Source organism: Carcharodon carcharias, chromosome 1 (assembly GCF_017639515.1).
Source record: "Carcharodon carcharias isolate sCarCar2 chromosome 1, sCarCar2.pri, whole genome shotgun sequence".
Lineage (NCBI taxonomy): Eukaryota > Metazoa > Chordata > Chondrichthyes > Lamniformes > Lamnidae > Carcharodon > Carcharodon carcharias.
Genome location: NC_054467.1, coordinates 249,717,393 through 249,739,578, shown reverse-complemented (window position 1 = coordinate 249,739,578; position 22,186 = coordinate 249,717,393). Strand labels below are relative to the sequence as shown.

At 45.5% G+C, this 22,186-nt stretch overlaps 1 protein-coding gene across 1 annotated transcript in view; it reads right to left on the bottom strand.

Annotated features, from left to right (window-relative positions):
• The window catches only part of LOC121278030 (dedicator of cytokinesis protein 2-like), a 1,199,266-nt gene that overhangs the window by 311,087 nt on the left and 865,993 nt on the right, over positions 1-22,186 (bottom strand). The window contains exons 30-31 of the mRNA XM_041188048.1: positions 3,947-4,025; positions 1,562-1,662 (exon numbers count right to left, since the gene is read on the bottom strand). Coding sequence (XP_041043982.1) covers positions 1,562-1,662; positions 3,947-4,025 — 180 coding nt within the window. The remainder of the gene's footprint in view (positions 1-1,561; positions 1,663-3,946; positions 4,026-22,186) is intronic.

Sequence of the window (22,186 nt, the reverse complement as noted above, 5' to 3'; positions counted from 1 at the left end):
GAACCTGTTTTCATCCGATCCAATTTCCCTACTGTAAGGTATCAGCATTTTGTTATATTAGCCTCTCTGCTGCCCTCTCTGTTGGGGAGGTATAAATAAAGTTAGTTGAAAAATGGTTGCCTGCAGTTGGGCATGTATTCATCTCACTCAATTAACAGAAAGTTGACTATGAGACTGGAATAGAGTTTTCTTTTCCCCCCACCCCACTGTCAAAACCAATACCAAAGGGCAGCAAAGATTCCAACCAATATGTTCTCATGTGGGTTGATGTCAAATTTTGTCTGATAATGGAAACCTTTGCTATGTTAAGGTTTTATATCAATACGTGTTTTGGTTGATGCTGTTCATTTTTCCCTCATTTAGGGCTGGGTTTTCACAGAGCTGGGGAGACTCCTGCAAACCTTTAAAAATGGCAGACAGGGCCCAATTCTGTGATTCCCAACCCCATTCCTGGTGCCCCTAATTTTCACTAGCACAGGATAAGGGTGTGTGTCATAAGTCCAAAGCCTGCACGCCCAACCTGGCTGGTTCCATTGTAGGGGTAGAAATCTCCTAGTATCCTGCAATTTTAATGGAGTCGGGCCAGCTTTTCAAGCACTTGTGGCTCACAGCATCTCAGAAGTGTCATGAACCATAGTCTGGATAAGGGAAAATTTTGAAAGATAACCCATGCCAACTCATATCTACCACCCCCAACCCCAATGGTCCCTGGTACACTCCATGCCAACCAATGCACACACCTATCCTCGATAGCCCCTCATACTCTCCATGCCAACCTATACCCTTCCATCCAATCCCAATGGCCCCTCACACCTTCCATGTCAATCCATGCGCCTCCACTCACCTCCTATGGCCCCTCATACCCTCCATGCCAACCCATGCCCCTCCACCTTCCCACAATAGCCCATCACACCTTCCACGTCACCCATGGCCTGCCACCCACCTCCAATGGCCCTCATACTCTCCATGACAACTCACAGCACTTCCTTGCCCATTCACCCAGTATCCGCTCTATATAGAACTATTTAATCCTTTCTTAATGATGGCATGTGTGTAAAATCTTTAAAAAAGTATCATTATGCATTTTTGCCTGAAAACTCAGGCATCCATTAGTCTGTTGAAATCGATGTACACTGCTTTATTGACAGCTTTTTTCTCTCAGATATATTTCGTGAATAGTTCAATGTTTATTCACATAAAATAGAGAAATGTCAAATGCTTGTAGTTGCTGTTATTGATACTTTAAATATCTGGTTGATTCGTATTTTTACAAGGTTGTTATAACAGCAGTTTTTTTTAAAAAGAAAGTTACGAGTGGTTTTCAGTTATATTGATTCGCATATTCCCACCACTTTGCTCAACTAGAGAAATCTTGGAACAAAGGTCTACAATTTGGTCACCAAATCAAGGACCATGTAGAATATTCATCACCATTCATTCCCTAATTAATTTAGCTCCCGGAGGAGAGGTTTTGCTAAGGTTCCATCCACCCATAAAATTAAATGAAGTCTAACTGAGACTTCGCATACTGACAACATAAAGCTACAATGAAGCTACTCACTTGCATATGATAGCTGTGCGCTTGGCATTCGAAAAGTTCTCTAGTTGCAAGGATTCCTGGGTAAGGAAGGCCACTGTGAGGTGAAAGTAATTGTTCCAAAGCTGTGTTGAGGAACAAAACAGAAACAAAAGAATGAAATGTTACAATTTACTGGGGCTGGACTTTCCAGTAAGCATCAGGACCCCAACATTGGGACCATTTGTGAGTCCTGAGCCTGCGTTTCTAGGCAGTGCTTTTACGCAAAGTGACCTCTTAATTGGCAGCCTACCTTGTTTGCTGTCCAGTGATGGAAGGTGGGCAGAAACAGGCATGCAGGAGGCCCAAGGAGAAGGACTGCAGCAATGTCTGGCTGGCAGCCTCACTGGGAAAGTTGAGCGCTGTTGAGGAAGGGAGAGACCGAGAGGATGCCTCAAAATGGAGATGCTCAAGAAAGGCTCCACATTTAGGTACAAATTTAAAAAAGGCCAGGGCTGTGAGTGTTCCCGTTGTGGTGAATCCTGTTTTTTGAGCATTTTTTGAGTCTTTCATGAGAATTGGGCATCATTGGCAAGGCCAGCATTAGTTGCCCATTCCTAATTATCCTTAAGCCAAATGGCTTATTCAGTCTTTTTTAGAGGGCAGTTAACAGTTAACCATGTTGCTGCAGGTCTGGAGTCACATGTAGGCCAGGTTGGGTAAGGGTGGCAGATTTCCTTCCCTAAAGGGCATTAGTGAACCAGGTGGGTTTTTACAGCAACCAAAGTAGTCTCGTGGCACTATTACTGAGACTAGCTTTATATTCCAGATTTTTAGCAATTAATTGAATTTAAATTCCACCAGCTGTCATAACGGGGTTTGAACCCATGTACCCAGAACATTAGCCTGGCCTTCTTGTTTACTAGTCCAGTGTCACTCAGTTACTGTTTCCCCTTATGGACCTCTGATATTACCTTTACATTCAGCCTAGGATAACCCTTGGACCTCCTGCCTCCAAAACATTGCCAGGCTTCCAGTACAGCAGGAAACTCATGCAATGCCTGGAAGCGGGTCTATAATTGCCTTGATTGTCCATCTCTGAGAAGCAAGTTACCAATTCCAGTGGCAGCCTGCCCCTCAGAAAATTCACCCAGAGCTGGGGCAGTTCAGGGAGCGGCCTTGACAGGGTTTTCCGCTGCTTCCCCAGCGCCTACCGCTCTAAACCCATCTTCACGATGCTGGGAAAGTTCACACTCCCTCCTAACTCACAGGATCTGGATTTACTCTTGACTTCTACACATGTATTAACACACTGCTCTTCCAAAGAAGCTGCTTCACACCACATTCATACAAGGCATCTATCAGATATTTTATACTGAATTTCAGGTATTAACTACTGGGGATGCAAAGTTGAATTTCGAGCTGGAAGACCAAAACTTGCAGCAGTTTTCTCATCTTAAACAAATAAAGTTGTGGAAAAGCTAATGAAGTGAATGACATAAATGGTTTAAACAGACAACTAGGTACATTTCCAAAGATAGGAAGAAGTGGTGAGAATATGGGTGGTTAGGGAACCCGCCTCCCTCAGGTACTATGCCCTAAGAGGTATTAGACTTCCATTGGATTGGTCCATGATTATGCTTGGTTTGTCGTTACCTTCTGCAGTGTGGCTGACCAGGAAACTGTCCTGCTATCAGGTGGACTGGAAGGATTTATATTAAATTGACCCATTTGGCCATATTATTCCATGGCCATCAAGTCCTGAACTGGGACTTGAACCCAGAGCTTTCTAACCCAGAGGCAGTAAACCTCTACCACCATGCCAAGTTAGGGGGTTAAGGTTTATTAAAGAAGGATGGGCTTGTTGGATCTAATGCTATTTTTCCTATTCTTAAAACAGCAGCATCACTGCAGTGATTTTCGAGGCAGACAGTTCTTGGGAGTGCTTGCAAAGAAAAGTTTAAAAAGTCTGTACAACTGGCACACTGGTGAGTGAGGATGGTTTGCGATGGCTGATGCTACATGTGTTCTGGTATACGGGTGCAGATTGGTGAGGTTGATTCCTGGAATGAAGTGTTCTTTATGAGGGAAGGTTGAGAAAGTTGGGCCTGTACTCACTGGAGCAAGCTCGAGGGGCCTGCTCCTATTTATTATGTCCTACCCCTGACCTGGAAGCACTTGCTACGAGCACTGGGTGCTTGAAATGCAAAGATTTCCATTTCTTTGCACCAACCCTGATTAGGATAAAACTCACACACACAAAAAAAAAGTTAAAAAAAAACCTTGCCAGCAATTTACCAGACAACACCGCCTGTTTAATTAGTGGGCAGTAGGTAAACTTGCTGACAGGCCTGTTCTGTGTAATCCTAGTGTCCAATGTGTATTCCCCCTCACTGCTTCTGTGAAGCTATTTGTTCCAACTGAACATACCTGGAGCTCAAAGCTCATGCTGTTCAAAAACATATTATTCAACGTCTCTGCATACTGGTTGATGGCACGTAGGAAAACCCTGCGGAGAAAAGAATGGATAATTCATTACCAAAAATATCCTCGGTTTGAGCAACAACAGAAGACTCCCGAAGTGAATTGCGCATATGAAAGGGAGAAAAAAGGTTTATGTTACAGGCAGAGGTACAAAAAGCAATCGAGAAGGCTAATAGAATGTTTGGCCTTTATCTCAAGGGGACTGAAATATAAAGTGGAGGGATGTTTCAGTTGAGTGGAGCCCGGATCAGACTCCAGCTGGAGCACTGCGCTCAGTTCTGAGCACCCCAGGAACGATATATTGGCCCTAGGGAGCTACAGTGTAGATTTACCAGGATGAAAGCAGGGCTTAAGAAGTTCAATTATGAAGAAGAAGTTCCATGATCCAGGCTTGTACTCCCTTGACCACAGAAGATTGAGGAGCAGTGTAATTGAGGTGTTTAAAATGATAAAGTGTGGATGCAGAGAAGCTCTTTCTTTTAGTGGAGGAAACAAGGGGACGTAAACTTATAAATAGAGCGAAGCCATTCAGCAGTGAAACTAGGAAGCATTTCTTCATTCCACATCTAGGAATGTCCCTGCAGACATTTGAAATCGTCAAGACTGAGATTGATAGCTTTTTTTGGCTAGTAATGGTATTAAAGGATGTGCAGCAAAGGTGAGTAAATCTAACTGAGGTAATAGAATGAGCTAATAAAATGGCAGAACAGGTTTGAGGGGCTGAATGGCCAACATCTGTTCCTATTTTCCTAGTTTGTTTATTGTTTCTTCAGTGAGGCTTTTTAGAAGGGCAACATGGATAAAGTCACACTGTGAATGGGTGAGGGGAAGTTGAAGTGACAGGTACGCACAATGGAGATGTTTGGTGACCAGATCTGCATTTGTGCTTTCAGGCTTGCTGACAGAGTGGCTCCCGGACAATGTCTAGGGGCTGAAGCATACTGATAGACTGAGACCAGTGCAGCTGGTTGCTTTCTCACTCTGTGCGAGAAGAAGCAAGTGGACGGGATGTTTTTCTGAATGGCCGACACCGGAAAACACTTCAGAAGTCCTTCATTGGCTGTAATGCGCTACAGGACATCCTGAGGTTATGAAAGGCACTATAAGAATGCAAGTTTCCTTTCTTTCTATCAAGCTACTGGGTGGAGAATGAATCTCAACCTTGCCAGTGAGACCCACATCCCGAGAACGAATTAAAGAAAAACACCGCACCTGCTCTCAGAAGTCACTGGCAGCAAATCGAAAACGGATCACTGGCTCATATCTATCCCATCCCAATCTCAGATCCTTGAGGGTCCTATACCAATGGAGTACCCTTCCCAGTGCCCAGTTTGTGCTCACCTAACGTGATGGATCAGCCACACACCAATCATTCTACTCGGCTTCACAAGCCAGCAGGGAAACTTAACTCATTCCCTGTGTTGTAAATTCTGTTGTTTTAAATTTGTTCATGTGTGCTGCTGGCCAGGCCGGCATTTAGTGCCCATTCCCAATAGCCCCTGAGAAGCTGCAGTCCATGTGGTGAAGGTACAGCCACAGTGCTGTTAGGAAGGGAGTTCCAGGATTTTGACCCAGCGACAGAGAAGGAGCGACGACATATTTCCAATTCAGGATGGCGGGTAGCTTGGAAAGGAACTTCCAGTGGTGCTGTTCCCATGTACCTGCTGCCTTTGTCCTTCTAGATGGGTGGAGGTTACGGGTTTGGGTGGTTCTGTTGAAAGAACCTGGCGAGTTGCTGCCATGTATCTTGTACATGGTACACTCTGCTACCACTGTGCGTTGGTGGTGGAGGGAGTGAATGTCTGTGGATGGGGTGCCGATCAAGCGGGCTGCTTTGCCCTGGATGGTGTTGAGCTCCTTGAGTGTTGTGGGAGCTGCACTCATCCATGCAGGTGGGGAGTATTCCAACACACTCCTGATTTGTGCCTTGTAAATGGTGGATAGGCTTTGGGGAGTCAGCAGGTGAGTTAGCCTCCACAGAGTTGCAAGCCTCTGACCTGCTCTTGTAGCCACAATATTCATATGGCTGGTCCAATTCAGTTTCTGGTCAGTGGTAATCCCCAGGGTGTTGATGAAAATGGTGCAATCATCAATGAACATCCCCACTTCAATCTGATGATGGAGGGAAGATGATGAAGCAGCTGAAGATGGTTAGGCCTAGTAAACTACCTTGAGGAACATGTGGACTAAATTATATATTACACACAGAACCTCACAATTAAAAAGATCACTTTGGCTAATATTAAACACTCTGATGTTTCTGTCTTTTTCCTCTTAGCTGTGAGCATATCTTTGAACAGAGAACACTGATAGCGTCACTGAGCTTGCACAGTGCCCCATGGTGTGACACAGCTGAATTAGCTTGTACGCACAGCTGAAATTACAGGATCTGCTGAACCACCCTGTGTTAATTACTAGATCTGATCATGTCAATGCAGCTCCTACACACCGTGGGCATAGGAACTCCTCTCAGTCAATCCCCCTGATGTGATCATCACATCTCACTGAGGACAGTGTAACAGCAATCACAAGTAAAAATCTGAAAGGGCTAGGCAGAATAAACACATGTAACCATTAGCTTAACAACGACTTGTATTTGTATAGTGCCTTTACCTACCAAACTGTCCCAAAGCACTCCACAGGAGCATTTTCAAACAATCTATGTCACTGATTTAACAAACTGCTTGCCATCTGCTCAAATATACCCTTGTTAAAAGAGGTAGGTTTTAAGGAGTGTCCTACAGGAGGAAAGAGAGGTAGAGAGGTTTAGGGAAGAAATTCCAAAGCTTCAGGCCTTGGCTGCTATAGACTTGGCTGTCAACGGCTGCGTAATTAAAATTGGCGATCCTCAAAAGGCCAGAATTAGTTGGCTGCAGATATCCTGGAAGGTTGTGGGACTGGAAGGAGTAACAGAGATGGGGGTTGCAAGGCAAAGGAGGGATTTGAAAACAAGGAAGATAATTTTAAGGCATTGCTTGACTGGGAGAAATGTATGTCAGTAAGCACAGGTGTTATAGACAAAAGAGATTTGGCATGAGTAAGAACAGGATCAGAAGAGTTTTGGATGAGATCAAATGACCTTAAAAATCTAATCCTTCCACCATTGGGTGCATCATGGCAGCTATATGTATTAGCTTCAAGATGCACTGCAACAACTCTCCAAGGCTTCTTTGACAGCACTTCCCAAATCTGTGACCTCTACCACCTGGAATGACAAGGACGGCAGATGCAAGGGAATACCACCACCCACAAGTTCCACTCCAAACCACAAACCCTCCCATCCTGGACATAAATCGCCATTCCTTCACTCTTGTTGGGTCAGAACCCTGGAACTCTGTCTCTAACAGCACAATGAACGCACCTAAACCACACAAACTGCAGAGGGTCAACAAAAAGGCCCAGCACCACATTCTCAAGGGATGGTCAGAAATAGGCAACAAAAATACCACCCTAGCCAGCAATGGCCATATCCTAAGAATTGTTCTTAAAAGCAGAATATTGAAGTCAACCACAGCCTTGGTTGAGTTTTGTGCCCCCTTTCTGAATTCTGAATAAAATCGGTTTTGTAATCTCCTGTATTTGATTTTCCCGGAGCAGACTGTGAGGCACCAATATAGTGACCAGCTAAGGAAGGCCTTGGCATTTGATTTTTCAGTTCGACAGGACTGAATCGGTGTGTAACCTATTTCCCCTTGGGGGACCATTATAAACAAGCCGAATTCTTACTCAATGTTCACATTCCAGAAAGGGCCACTGAAAAGGGCAACTCATCCAAAGCTCCCCCGCCCCATTCCCCAATGATACTGAGGCCAATTGTAGCACCCAACTGTTCCACTCAATACAGACTGGGTAATGAATATTCACAGGGGTCCTGTGATGCATTGGGTAGTGTCCCTGCCTCTGGGCCAGATGCTCTGTGTTCAAACCTCAGGGCTTGATAGTCAAGGAAGTGTGTTCATGACACGGCCAAACAAGTTGAATATCAACCAGCAAATCCTTCCAATACATTCCAAGTGCTGGCGGTAAGAGCAGGAGAGACTCCTGGTCAGCCATGTGATGGAAAGAAAGTTGGAGACTGTAGCATCAGTATCCATAGCTCCAGACTACAACATGTCGCATGTTGCCACAGCAACTCAGATTCCCTGAATGAACTGCAACACACCACCACACTGAACATTCCTTCAAATTGAGGAATTCATTGTCTAACCTGTATGCTGGTGCACAGAGCCTCTTGCTTGTCCAAACTGCAAATTGTCTTAATGGCTTCTGTTCTATCAAAGCCTGCAGGCACATGACCTGATTTCAAATTGAAATGTATAATTTAATTATCAAGCCTCGCTTCCCTTAAACATTGGAATATTTGGTTTACATTAAGGTAGCGGAACCCTCTTCAGAACCATTTAATGTCATGTGAAAGCTTGTGGGTCAATATTGTGAGCGCAGATGTGATTTGATTTTCAATTTCCTCTTTACTTTTCTCAAAATCGTTTGTGTGAGTTCTCTAACATGAAAAAGCACTAGTGGTAGGGAATGGAATCATTTCTAAATCGTCAGCAGCAATCATCCCCAGTGAAACATAGACAAATGTACAAATAAAGCCCCTCTACTCTGTCCCAAGAATGAGCATCGAACTTCAATCATGAGAAAACTGCCACTCCACCAGGTTCCTTGTCAGGCACCTGGCCATTTTTGTTATGTTACCTCCGTCAGTAGATTTATTTAGGATGTGGGTGTCGCTGGAGAGGCCAGCGTGTATTGTCCATAACATGATGTGGCCTCATAAGGCTCAGTGGTTTCATGGAGGCAGTTAAGAGTCAGGAACAACTGGAGTTGCGTGTAGGCCAGACTGTTTAAGGACAATACCGTAAGCACACTAAATGAAAACAGGTAGATTTTTATGAAGCATTTCAGGATTGGAATTAGGATCAGGCCAAAACGTCCCAAGGTGCTTTCCGGAAACATTATCAGCCAAAGGTTGGCTCTGAGGTGTTAAGAAATATCTGATGGCATGAGGGAGAGGTAGAGAGATATGACATTTAGTGAAAGAATTCCAGTATATAGCGCCCAGACATCTGAAAGCATGGCCACAAATGGTGGGGTGGTAGCATGGTGGTGATGTTACTGGACTAATAATCTAGCAGCCTGGACTAATTTTCTGGAGACACATGTTCAAATCCCACCATAGCAACTGGGGAAATTTAACTCAGTTGATTAATAAATCTGGAATTAAAAGCTAGTCTCATTAGTGATGACCATGAAACTACTTGATTATCATTTAAAAATCATTCGGTTCACTGGGGAAGGAAATCTGCTGTCCTTACCCAGTCTAGCCTACTCGTGGCTCCGGACTCCACAGCAATGTGATTGACATTTAACTAGCTGAGCAAGACCACCACTTTCTCAAGGGCAATTAGGGATGGGCAATAAACGTTGGCCTAATTGACAGTGATACTCACATCCCATGAACAAATAAACAAAAAGATGGTGGGGCAATGGAATTTGGGGATGCTTCTGAGGCCGGAATTGGAGGAGTAGAAAAGATCTTGAAGGGCTGTAAGGTTGAAGAAGATTACAGAAGCAGGGGGAGGCAGTGGAGGGATCAGAACACAAGGGTGAGAACTTTAAAATCGAGGCATTCGGATCCGGAGCAAGTGTAGGCCAGCGAGTACAGGGATGACAGCCAGAATTTAATGCTCCACCCGCGGCAAATTTGGTGGCAGCGAACATTTAATCGGGCAGGATGGTGCTGGGGGTACCCCGCTACCTTCCCACCTCTGCCCTAATTAAGTCACGGGCAGCAACGCTCGTGGATGGCCTTCCCAACCCACCACCAATTAATGCCCACTCAAGGGCCTTGTTCGGCCATCACTGGTATTCACCCAGCCAGTGGGAGGGGGACTTGCCATGCGAGAAGCCCAAAAAGCAAACCCTGTTGGGTTGTCTGCTGGCCTCTGTGGGTGCCTGAGATCGAGGGTCCCGGCATCGAGAAGGGGGAGTCCACTGAAAGCCATCTCCCCTTGCCCTTACTTTGATCCCCCTCCCCCTGTGACACCCCCCAACCAGTGAGCGCCCTCCTGCCACCACTCACCTGGGGAACCAGGTCATCGACGATCCTGGGCCTCAGGTGGGTGCAGTCATAGCAGCAGTCACCAGCTCCCCATTGGTGCTTGCTCCTGCAGGCACAGCTGCCGACTTCTGGTTGGCCACAGCTCTCGGTGGGCGGGATATTCCCCCACCGCGCACCCCCGCCCCCGCCACACTCCCGGTACTTGGACCCAGGGAATGCTTGCTGCTGCCCAGCGTAGTGCCTGATTGGGACTTAATGCAGTGGGCCTTCCCGGAAGTAGGTGACGCGGGCGTCTCGCCAACTCTCCGGCCAGTGGGCGAGACCCCCGTCACCTACATTACATTAAATTCTGCCCGATGTGTGCGAGGGCTTTGTCCGAGCTAGAATATGGGGCATGGAAAATTTTGGATGAACTCAAGTTTAAAGACGGAGGCTGGCCAGGAGAGCAGGGCTAACTGCATCACATTTGGAACGTGGTCGTTGTTGTTAGAAGGGAAAACAGGGTCCAATCTGCCCAAGGCAGGGTCCAAAAAAACAGGAATTGAAACGAATGGCCGGTTAATCTGTTCTGCTGGCATTGGTTGAGCAATAAAAGTCAGGTGGAAATTGGGAGGACTCTCCTCTCCTTGGAGTAATGTCATGGAGTTGTTATGCCCAGTTGAGAGGGAAGGCGAAGACTCAGCCTGTGGCACCTCTGACAACGCTGTGCTCCCTCCGTGCTGTGCTGTTGTGTGTCAGCCTCCAGAAGTGTAGAGAGACTGTATTATGGAATTATAACCAACTGTGTGATGGTAAACAACAATCAAGATGGCCACATGACACCTTTAAACAATATAATCCGGCTTACATATCATCCAGGAGTTGATTACTGGGGACCTGGTAGATGTGGATTTTGTGCTGACGTCAGTGTGTGCAATAATTGCCCTGGGCGCCGCACTCAGTACGAAGATTAAGCAAAAATATTTTGACAAAGGCAACCGATGAAGACAAGTTGTCGTAAACCATGTTTCCTTCAGTCAACCGCTCACCTTCAGGCTATTGTTCTTGGAATTATCAACTCAAACTGTTTCTCTTCTGAAGTATTTGAAACTGTTGTTTCACAGCAGTCCGCCTGACATCAAAGTAAATTTACATGTAACGTTTGTACAGTGGTAAAGCGCTGAAGCACAGAAATCTACAGTGGCAGTTTCTTAACCCTTTCACGGCTGAGTGTACATAGGTAAAGGGGAGAGCTCCACAGCTAATGGGGAGAAAGACGGGAAAAGGAGGGTAAGAAGAGGGAGAAAGAGAGATAGGGAAACCAAAAGATTGGCAGGGAAAGAATTAAGATAGAGTTAGGCAAACGCTACCTGAGAAACACAAGGTGGAGAGATAAAATAAATGGCAATGGGATGGGAGAAAGCAAAGAAAGAAAAAACGCTGGGAGGAAAGGCAGGTGAGAGGAGGGAGAAGGAGAGAGATAGACTAGGGCTGGAAAGCAAGCGGTCACAAAAAGGGTGGAAACGTGTGAAGATCCAATGAGACTTTGGGTGGTCCATTACACAGGTAGAGTCATAGAGTAACTTACAGCACAGAAGGTGGCTAGTCGGCCCATCCAGTCCATGCCAGTTCTCCAAGGAGCAGGCCAGTCAGTCTCATTCCCCTGCTCTATCTCGAAAGCCCTGCAAGTTTATTCCTTTTAAATATCCATCCAATTTTCTTTTGAAATCATCAATCGTCTCTGCTTCCACCACCCTCGTCAAAATGTCCTTCCTCATATCCTACTTGCATCTCTTGCCCAAAACCTTATATCTGTGTCCCCTGTCCTTTAACCATTAACCAGTGGGGACAGGTTCTCTTTGTCTATCTTATCTAAGCTTGTCACAATCTTATGCGCCTCTATCAAATTTCCCCTTAATCTCCTTTACTCCAAGGAGAACGTCCCCAACCCTTCCAAACCAACCTTGAAGCTAAAATCCCCCCATCCATGGAAGCATTCTGGTAACTCTCCTTTTTACCATCTCAAAGGCCCTCGCGTCTTTGCTAAAGTGTATTGATTAGAACCGAATGCGTTATGTCAGATGTAGCCTAACCAGAGCTTTGTAAAGGTTCAGCATATCTTCCCTGAGTATTTTCAATGCTGCCTGCTGGGGTTCACTTCCAGTTGTCCTTCTGAGCTGAGCTGCATCTCCACCCACCCAATGATCACACTCCCATGCAGCACCTGACCTTACCCACCATGACTGTCGTTTCACTTTTGATTTGGACAGCATGGTCTGGATTCAGTTTCTCATGCATTCCACCACATTTTCCCTTCCCCCAGTCACCCATTCACTGTCGCTCTCCCAGCATCACCTTCCACCTCCCCTCCATGACCTATCAGCCACAATCCTTTTCCTTCCAGTTGAACATGCATATTTTTTTCCTTCCTGAAAATCCCACTCCCATCCACATTCACCTCCTCGACCTCCTCCTTCCCACCCTCAGGATCCGTGTCTGCCACCGACCACCCTCGCCGTCCCTTCTACCGTTACCGTCAAACCCTCACCCTCCCACCCTACTGCCTCACTCTGCCCTTGGTCATTTTCACTATTCCCTCATATCACGCCCACCCTCGGTTTGCTCCCCAGGAGGCAGTCATGGACCCATCAGACCTCCACCTTGTGCGTTCACCTGGACATTCCCTCCTCCGGACCCCTTCCCCTTCTGTAGCCCATTCCCTGCTCCGGTCCCAACACTGATCCTTGGAGAACACCACTGTCTACCAGTCTGAAAAGTAGCCATTTCATGTGATTCACTGTTTTCTGTCCTTAAGCCAATATTTTTATTGGGCCTCACATTTGTTAACCAGCCTTTTATGAGGTTCTTGATCCAACATTTATCAAATGTCATGAGCAAGTACAGAAAATAAACAAAAAGGCTAATCAAATTCATATCCAGAGGGCGAGAAAGGATAGGGTAGAAGTCATTCTTCAGCTGTACAAAACCCTGGTTAAACCACACCTAAAATATTGTGAACAGTCTTTGGCACTACACCTAAGGAAGAAGATATTGGTCTTGAATCAAAGGGCAGAATTTTCCAGCAGAGGGATTTTACGTTCCCGCTGAAGTCAATGGGGTTTAGAATGTCTCGCCGCATTTTACAGCCCCATCCCCACCAAAACGGGGCCATAAACTTCTGCCCATGGAATTGCCCAACACAGAAGGGGGCTGTTCAGACTATTGTGCCAGTACCAGTACTTTGAAAGAGCAACTCAATTACCCTCACAATGCTCCCCTTTCCCCAGAGCCCCGCAACTTCTTCCTTTGCAAGCACACACCCAATTTCCTTCTGAAAGTTGCTCTTCAATCTCCTTCCACCAACCTTTCAGGTGACACATTCCACAGTCGAACAATATAGAAAGAAATTCTCCGCATCTCACCTTTGGTTGCTTCACTACGTCACGCTGGGCACAAACACATGCCAATTGTTTCAGCCGCATAAGCATAAAATATCAACATGCAATGACATTTGAACTATAACTCCGTCAAGGCTTTGAGAAAATAGAATATATGCTGCCAACTTTAAAGCCATGATATTTAACATAGAATTCTGCTTAGCATGTCGACTCGGATGTGTTTCATCAGCAGACTGTAGCTTTGGATCAATCACCAGCTCTGGATAATGTCACTGGCATGCCACACGTTAGATGAGGTATGGTGTAGATTTACAAGAATAGAACCGAGACTTCAAGAGTTAAGCTTCAAGAAGAGATTTCATAAACTAGAGTTGTAGTCCCTGGAATTTGGAAGATTAAGGGGTGATTTGATACAAGTTTTCAAGATTGTCAGAGGAACAGACAGGGTCGATAGAGAGAAGCTATTTTGGCTGGCTGAAGAGTCGAGGATGAGGGAACATTGTTAAAAATTGGAGATGGACTTACCAAGAGTGAAACACTTCAACACACAAAGGGTGGTAAAAGTTTAGAACTCTCATCTGCTAACAGCAATTGATGTTAATCAATTGTTCATTTTAAATCTGCAGTTGACAGACTTTTGTTAACCCTAGGTATTAGATGTGAGGAAAAGGTGGATGTATGGAGTTAGATCACAAATCAGCCATGATCTCACTGAATGACAGGATAGGCTTGTGGGGGCTAAATGACCAATTCCTGATCCCCATGTTCTTAAAATGGGAGGAAAGGAAAGAGAGAATTCAAGGAAGTGATACAGGTATATAGTGAGAAAGAGCAAACTTGAGGAAGTGGGACAGAGACAGCACTCCTCAGAATATTCTCCAATGGGGTCTTTATGATAATGACATGTATCCTTGCAGACATGTGCAAATCAGATCCCACATTGTTGAATTATACCATTAACCAAAATATTTGTGGTGACTATTCTGTAAGATGGCTGGAATTATGTGGCATGTCTGAACAGGCTAAATGAATACGTTCCACAAATGGCAGCTGAGTGGAAAAAGTGAACCCAACTGAGTGTGAGCCTTACAGGGAAGTATTACTGCCAGGCATATTGTCCAGGTGATTGGTAAGGAAAAGGAAACAAATACTGGAGAGAGAAAGAAAGAGGATCAGGGAGGAGAGACATGCAAACATATAGCAATGGGGAAAGAGATTTATTTTCTTTGTTATGTCAGGTTTGGGCATCACTGGCAAGGCCAGCATTTGTTGCCCATCCCAAATTGCCCTTGAACTGAATATCTCAGAGGGAAGTTACGTCAACCACATTGCTGAGGGTCTGGAGTCACATGGAGGCCAGACCGGGTGAAGAGGGCAAATTTCCTTCCCTAAAGGACATTAGGAAGCCGGATGAGTTTTTAAAACAATCAATGATAGTTTCACAGTTGCCATTACTGATTTTATTCATTGAATTTAAATTCTACCAGCTGCTGTGGTAGGATTCAAACCCATGTCCTCAGAGCCATTAGCCTGGGCCTCCTGATTGTTAACCCCTCTGACATAACAACTACACCACCATCTCCCCAATGGGAGAAATATGAGACATAAGAGGGGCTGGATGGAGGTTTGAGATGGAATGGCAGGAACTGAGAAAGAACATGAGGAACAAAAAGTAAGAGAGAGAGAGGCGGAGACAAGGGGAAACGAGAGAAGAAAGAAAGAGGGAGGGAATGGAAGAGGAAAGAAAAACGGACATTGACTATAGTTCAAGAGCAGAAACAGAGCCAGAGCGGGAGGAATTCAGAAACTCTGCATCCCTCATTTTTCTGTTCCCGGCAAGAAAGTTTGTAAACATTTCCATTAACAAACTATGTTTATGATGAGGTAAAAGTTTCATTGTGTCAGTCCCAAGATTCAGGCATATCATGAATAGAGCCTTGCAGACTGGGAGTCCACATTTTCTGTGATGTGCTGTGGATGTGTGCTACAAATTTTTTATGCCATGTTGCAAACACAAAGTGATCGGAGGAAATCGCCCTAGAGCAAAAGGGGAGAAAGTTGGAAAAGGACAAAAGAAAAGAAAAGATTTAGTTAAAACTAACAAATCCCCACCACTAATTCAGACTCTGATATTCAAAGCATTTATCCCTTTCAATTTAAGCATGAGTCTAATTTTTCAAAATCCTACTGATCCATATTGGCGGTTTAACTCCAATGTTTACATTCTCACAGCAAATAGCATCTATTATCTATTGAAAAATATTGACAAGGCTTATGGACACGCCAGATGAAAAGGTTCAGAACTGCTAACAGAGGCCTGTTAGCCTAATACTTCAGTGACTTCTGCAAGATAACAGCTGGCAGTTGTGGAAGGTTTTAACTCAGTAAGTTTCACACAACAACCTTGTGTGAAAGAGATGATATCAAGAAGATTTAAATGACCAAGGATACCCCCTGCCCCTATCAAGCAAGAAAGAACTTGCATTCATATAGCATCATCCATGACCTCAGGACAGCCTATATTGACCAGCTAAGGCCCCAAAGAGAAATCTCCAGCTCCTGCTGTGAGTTCTTTCACATCTGGGACAAACAAGGCCTCAGTTTAACCTCTGATCTGAATGCTCCAACGGTGGAGCATTTCCTCAGTATTGCACTGGGGGTGCCAACCTGTATTCCGTAGCTCAGTCTTTGGGATGAGTCAGCTTCTGAAACAGAAGTATGAGCGACTGAGCGATGGCTGACACACACCATATATAAGTGAATGGCTTCCTGGACCAGTTAAGAGTCAGCTGCATATGACGAGAGAAGAATGATGACGCTGAGGGGGTAGGCTGGGGTAGACCACCTGGGAGCATCGCCCTTACAGTGCGATACAGAACAGTACAGAAATAAAAGTCAGGCTGGAGGACTGCACACCACCCATCCAATCTTCCTTTTGAAGACTGTTTAGCCCAGTGGTTCATTTCAGCGGTTCATTCTTGCTCATAGGGAAGATCAGGTCAAATGCAGTGTACAATTCACTTAAGCAATGAGGCGGAACAAGAAATAGAATAAATTTGAGGACTCGAAACGTCAACTGTTTTCTTCTCCGCCGATGCTGCCAGACCTGCTGAGTTTTTCCAGGTAATTCTGATTTTGTTTTTGTTTAAGAAATAGTGCAGTTTGCCTCTATTTTTTTTTCATTCCCAGACTCTCCATTCTTTTCATAGAACCGCAGAATTGGTACATTGCAGAAGGAGGCCATTTTTTAAATTATTTCATGTGATGTGGGCATTTGTTGCCCATCCCTAATTGCCCTCAAGAAGGTGGTCGTGAGTCTCTTCTTTGAACCACAACAGTCCATGTGGTCTCGGTACACTCACAGTGCTGTTGGGGAGGGAGTTCCAGGATTTTGACCCAGCCACAGTGAAGGAACGGCGATATATTTCCAAGTCAGTGGCTTGGAGGGGAACTTCCAGGTGGTGATGTGTCTTCTGTCCTTGTCCTTCCAGGTGGTAGAAGTCATGGGTTTGGAAGGTGCTATCGAAGGAGCCTTGGTGAGTAGCCGTAGTACGCCTTGTAGATGGTACACACTGCTCCCACTGTGTGGCAATGGTGGAGGGAGTGGATGTTGGAGGTGGTGGACGGGGTGCCAATCAAGAGGGCTGCTTCTTCTTGAAGATTATTGGAGCTGCACTCATCCAGGCAAGTGGAGAATATTCCATCACATTCCTGACATGCCTTGCAGATGCTGGACAGGCTTTGAAGAGTCAGAAGGTGAGTTACTCGCCACAGGATTCCTAGCTTCTGACTTGCTCTTGTAGCCAGGGTATTTATATGGCACATCCAGTTCAGTTTCTGGTCAATGGTAACCCCCAGAATATTGATAGTGGGGGATTCTGTGATGGTAATGCCATTGAATGTCAAGGGATGATGGTTGGATTCACTCTTGTTGGAGATGGTCATTGCCTGGCACTTGTGTGGTGTGAATGTTACTTGCCATTTATCAGCTTAAGCCTGAATGTTGTTCAGCTCTTGCTGCTTTGGGACATGGGCTACTTCCGTATCTGACGAGAGGCGAATGGTGCTGAACGTTTTGCAATCATTAGTGAACATCTCCACTTCTGACCTTATGATGGAAGGACGGTCATTGATGAAGCAGCTGAAGATGGTTGGGCCTAGGAGACTATCCTGAGGAACTCCTGCAGTGATGTCCAGAGACTAAGATGATTGACCTCCACAACTACAACCATTTTCCTTTGTGCTAGGTATGACAGCAAACAGTGGCGAGTTTATCCTCTGATTCCCATTGAATCATAGGGCTTCTTGATGCCACACTCGGTCAAATGTCTTGCCTTAATGTCAAGGGCAGCTACTCTCACCCCACCTCTTCAGCTCAACTCTTTTGTCCATGTTTGGACCAAGGCTATAATGAGGTCAGGAGCAGTGTGGCACTGGTGGAACCCAAACGGATGGGGCAGTAACTGAACGGGTTGTGTTTGTCCTGCTTTTTATGGTCAGGATATAACTCGGCTATTTTCCATATCGCTGGGTAGATGCCAGTGTTGTAATGGTTTTCACTGGCTTGACTAAGGGTGCAGCTAGTTCTGGAGCACAAGTCTTCAGGACTATTGTCGGAATATTGTCAGGGCCCATAGCCTTTGTAGTATCCAGTGCCTTCAGCCATATCTTGATATCAGGTGGAGTGAATTGAATTGGCTGAAGACTGGCAACTGTGATGCTGGGGACCTCCGGAGGATGCTGAGATGGATCATCCACACGGCACTTCTGGATGAAGATTGTAGTAAATGCTTCAGCCTTAACTTTTGCACTAATGTGCTGGGCTCTTCCATCTTTGAGAATGGGAATATTTGTGGAGCCTCTTCCTCCTGTTAGTTCTTTAACTGCCCATCACGATTCACAACCATATATGGCAGGGCTGTGGAGCTTAGGTCTGATCTGTTGGGTGTGGGATCTTTGTGTTCTGTCTACCCCATGCTGCTTCCACTGTCTGGCATGCGAGTAGTCCTGTACTGAAGCTTCACCACACTGACACATCATTTTTAGGTATGCCTGGTGCTGCTCCTGGCATGCCCTTTGCACTCTTCATTGAACCAGAGTTGATCCCCTGGCTTGATGATAATTGTATAGTGGGGCCTGGCCATGAGGTTACAGGTTGTGTGTGAGTACAGTTCTGCTGCTGCTGATGGCCCACAGCACTTCATGGTTGCCCAGTGTTTCTAGATCAGTTCGAAATCTATCCCATTTAGCATGATGGTAGTGCCACACAACACGATGGAGGGTATCCTCAATGTGAAGGAGGGACTTGATCTCCACAACAACTGTGTGGCGGTCACTCCTACCGATACCGTCATGGACAGGTGAACCTGGGACAGGCAGGCCGGTGAGGATGAGGTCAAGTAGGTTTCTCCCTCTTGTTGGTTCCTTCACCACCTGCCACAGGCCCAGTTGAGCAGCAATGCCCTTTAGGACTCAGCCAGCTCGGTCAGTGGTGGTGCTATTGAGTGATGGACATTAAAGTCCCCCACCCAGAGGATATTCTGTGCCCTAGCCACTCTCAGTGCTTCCTCCAAATGGTGTTCAACATGGAGGAGCACTGATTCATCAGCTGAGGCCAGAGATGGTAAGTAGTAATCAACAGGTAGTTTCCTTACCCAGGAGACTACATGGGGTTCAGAGTTGATGCTGGGGACTCCCAGGGCAACTTCCTCCTGAATGTATGCCACTGTGCTGCCACAATTAGTGGGTCTGTCCTGTCAATGGGACAGGGCACACCTAGGGATGGTGATGGTGGTGTCTGGTATGATTCATGAGCATGACTATATCAGGCTGTTGCTTGACTAGTCTGTGAGGCAGTTCTCCCAATTTTGGCACTAGCCCCCAGACGTTAGTAAGGAGGACTATGCAGGGTTGACAAGACTGGGTTTGCCATTGTCGTTTCCAGTGCCTATGCCGATGCCAGGCGGCCTGTCCAGTTTCATTCCTTTTTCTAGGCTTTGTACCAATTTTGATATGACTGAGTCGGTTGTTATGTCATTTCAGAGGGCAGAGTCGACTCATTGGTAGAGCTATCCACCTAGTCCCACTTCCCTTGCCCTTTCCCCATTGCCCTGCAATTTTGTTTTCCTTCAAGTATCTATCTAATTCCCTTTTGAAAGCTGCTATTGAACCTACCTCCACCACACTCAGGCAATGCATTCCAGATCCTAACCACTTGCTGCATAAAAATGTTTCTCCTCATGTTGCCTTTGATTATATTGCCAATTAACTTAAATTGATATCCTTAGATTCTCAACCCTTCCGTCAATGGCAGCTGTTTCTATCCACTCTGTCCAGACCCCTCATGTTTTTGCAAACCTCTAACAAAATCTCTCAACCTTACCTTCTCAGTAAAATAACTCCAGTTTCTCCAATCTACTCACATCGCTGAAGTCCCTCGTATCTGGATCCCGTTCCCATAAGCATTTTCGGCACCCTCTCCAAAGCCTTCTCATCCTTCCTAAAGTGTGGACACTACTCCATTTGAGGTCTAATCAGTGTTTCATAAAGTTATAGCACAACTTGATGAAAGGTCACCCACCTGAACTGTTAATTCTAATTCTCTCTTCACACGCGGCCAGGTGTGCTGAGTGTTTCCAACAGTTTCTGTGTTTATTTTAGTATTTCCTGGCTTTGGTGCTCTATGCCTATTAATGTAGTCAAGAATCCTATCTGTCTTCTAAACTTATTCTAGCACCTTCAAAGGTCTCTGTATATACGCCCCAGGTGTTTCTTTTCCTGCACCACCTTTAAAATTGCACCACTTAGTTTATATTGCCTTGTTTCCTACCAAAATGTATCACTTCACACTTCTCTCTAATGCATCTGCCCAGTTTACTATTCTTCTCTGTCCTCCTGAAGTCTGTTACTTTCCTCTTACATTTCCAACTTTTGAGGCACCTGCAAACTTTGAAATTGTTCCCATTACAGCCAAGCCCAGGTCATTAACATGTGTCAAAAAGAGCAGTGTTCCTAATGCTGACCACCGCACACTTCCCTCCAGTCATCTCTCCCTTCGAAGGGGATTTTTAATCCATGCAGCCAGCCACTGTCCCTTTAACCCAATTGTTCTGTGTTTGGTTATGTGAGCCTGTTTGCTATTGATGCCCAGTGTGCTTGATTGGATGAGCCTGGGGGTGGACTCATAGAAAAGTGGACAAACTGTAAAAAGGGCTGGAAGTCAGGGCTGAAGCATGGAGCAGACATTTTGAAGCACTGTGAATAAAATCTGTTACACACATAGAAACTAGTTCATCTGTGGTGTCAACTAGTATATAGATCAGAGATATAAAACATACAACAGCATGGGCTTCAATTTTACTCCAGGCTTCACTGGAGTTAATTCCAGTTGTGTTCAGTTTAGTGGAAACTCTCTGCTCCAGATTATGTTCACTGTTAATTGGATTAATAGACTACCCAAAAATTAATTTCTCTTCAAATCCTTAACAACTCCTGAGAATAAAAGAAAATCCATTGCAAATGAAATGTAAACTGTGTATTAAAAGAGAGATACAGCCGTACAAGGAGACGCCGGCTATTGCTTGCCAAACAAGGCTATAAGTTCACCCTGAATTCAATAACGTTTCCAAGTTTTACAAGAATGTCACCTTGTTCTGGAATCTCCAGCTATAGAAAATAGATCCTCTCTGTACCAACTCTATCAAACAGACGTATTGAAATAACCGAGCATTTGCTTTTCTGATTGCTGTTCATTCACTCTAAATGCAGAAGCCCACTGGTAATACTGAGTCGTGATAACCAATTGCAAGTGTGAAGGAAGATTTGGAACTTTCAGCAAATTAACTTGCTTGTTCTGCAAATGAAAGACTCTCAGCAGAACTCAATGTTGAATTTGTATTTACTTAAGACAAAACTTTCAAGTGCAAAAGAGTTCCATAATAATCTTTGCTTCCAGTGCTATGCCTTCTGCACTGATTTAAATTATATGGAAGGTTCTATAGCAGCAATAATTTGCATTTATATAGCCTCAGCCACTGACCCTGGAACCAAATTCCACCGTCTCATAGCAACTGTCTTAGTAAAATGAAACTGAACCTGCGGTAACAAGGGAAAGATGACAGCCAGTTTGCATGTAGCCAGTTTCCACAAACAGCAATGAGATGCATAACTAGACATTGGCCCGTAACTTCCGGTGGAGTGCCAGTTGAGTCGGATTGCCATTCCGCTCGTAGGCTGGGATTTTCCGGTGGTACTGCCGCTGGCGGGGCCAGAAAATCCCGGCCGTGGTTACTTACCTTGAAATCCAGCCACTTCCAGCTTGCCCAACCCTTCCAGCTCAAGCCAGGGGCAATGCGCTCCCGGGGCCTACAGTCAAGGGCAGCTCAGTCACAGGTAACTAAGCCACGCCCCCTTTTTTAATGACACTAGCTGCCTTAAACCAGCTACGTTTAAAAGTCCAGCCAAGTTCGAAGGCCCTTGATAAGCCAGGGAGAAGGTGAGTGTATAGGGTAGGATCTGCGGGGGGGGTGGGGGTGGGGGGAGGGGGTCGGTCCAGGCCTGGCCTTATAGCGAGGAGGTGGGGAGTTGGGGGAAGGGGTGCTGAGGGGAAGGAGTCGGGAGTCAGTGGGGGAGTCGAGATTCGGGGCAGAGTTGGTAGTCATGGGGGAATGGGGGTAGTTGGCAGTCTGGTGGTGGGGAAGTCAGAAGGGAGGGGTTGGCAATCAGGAGTTGGGGGAGTTGGGA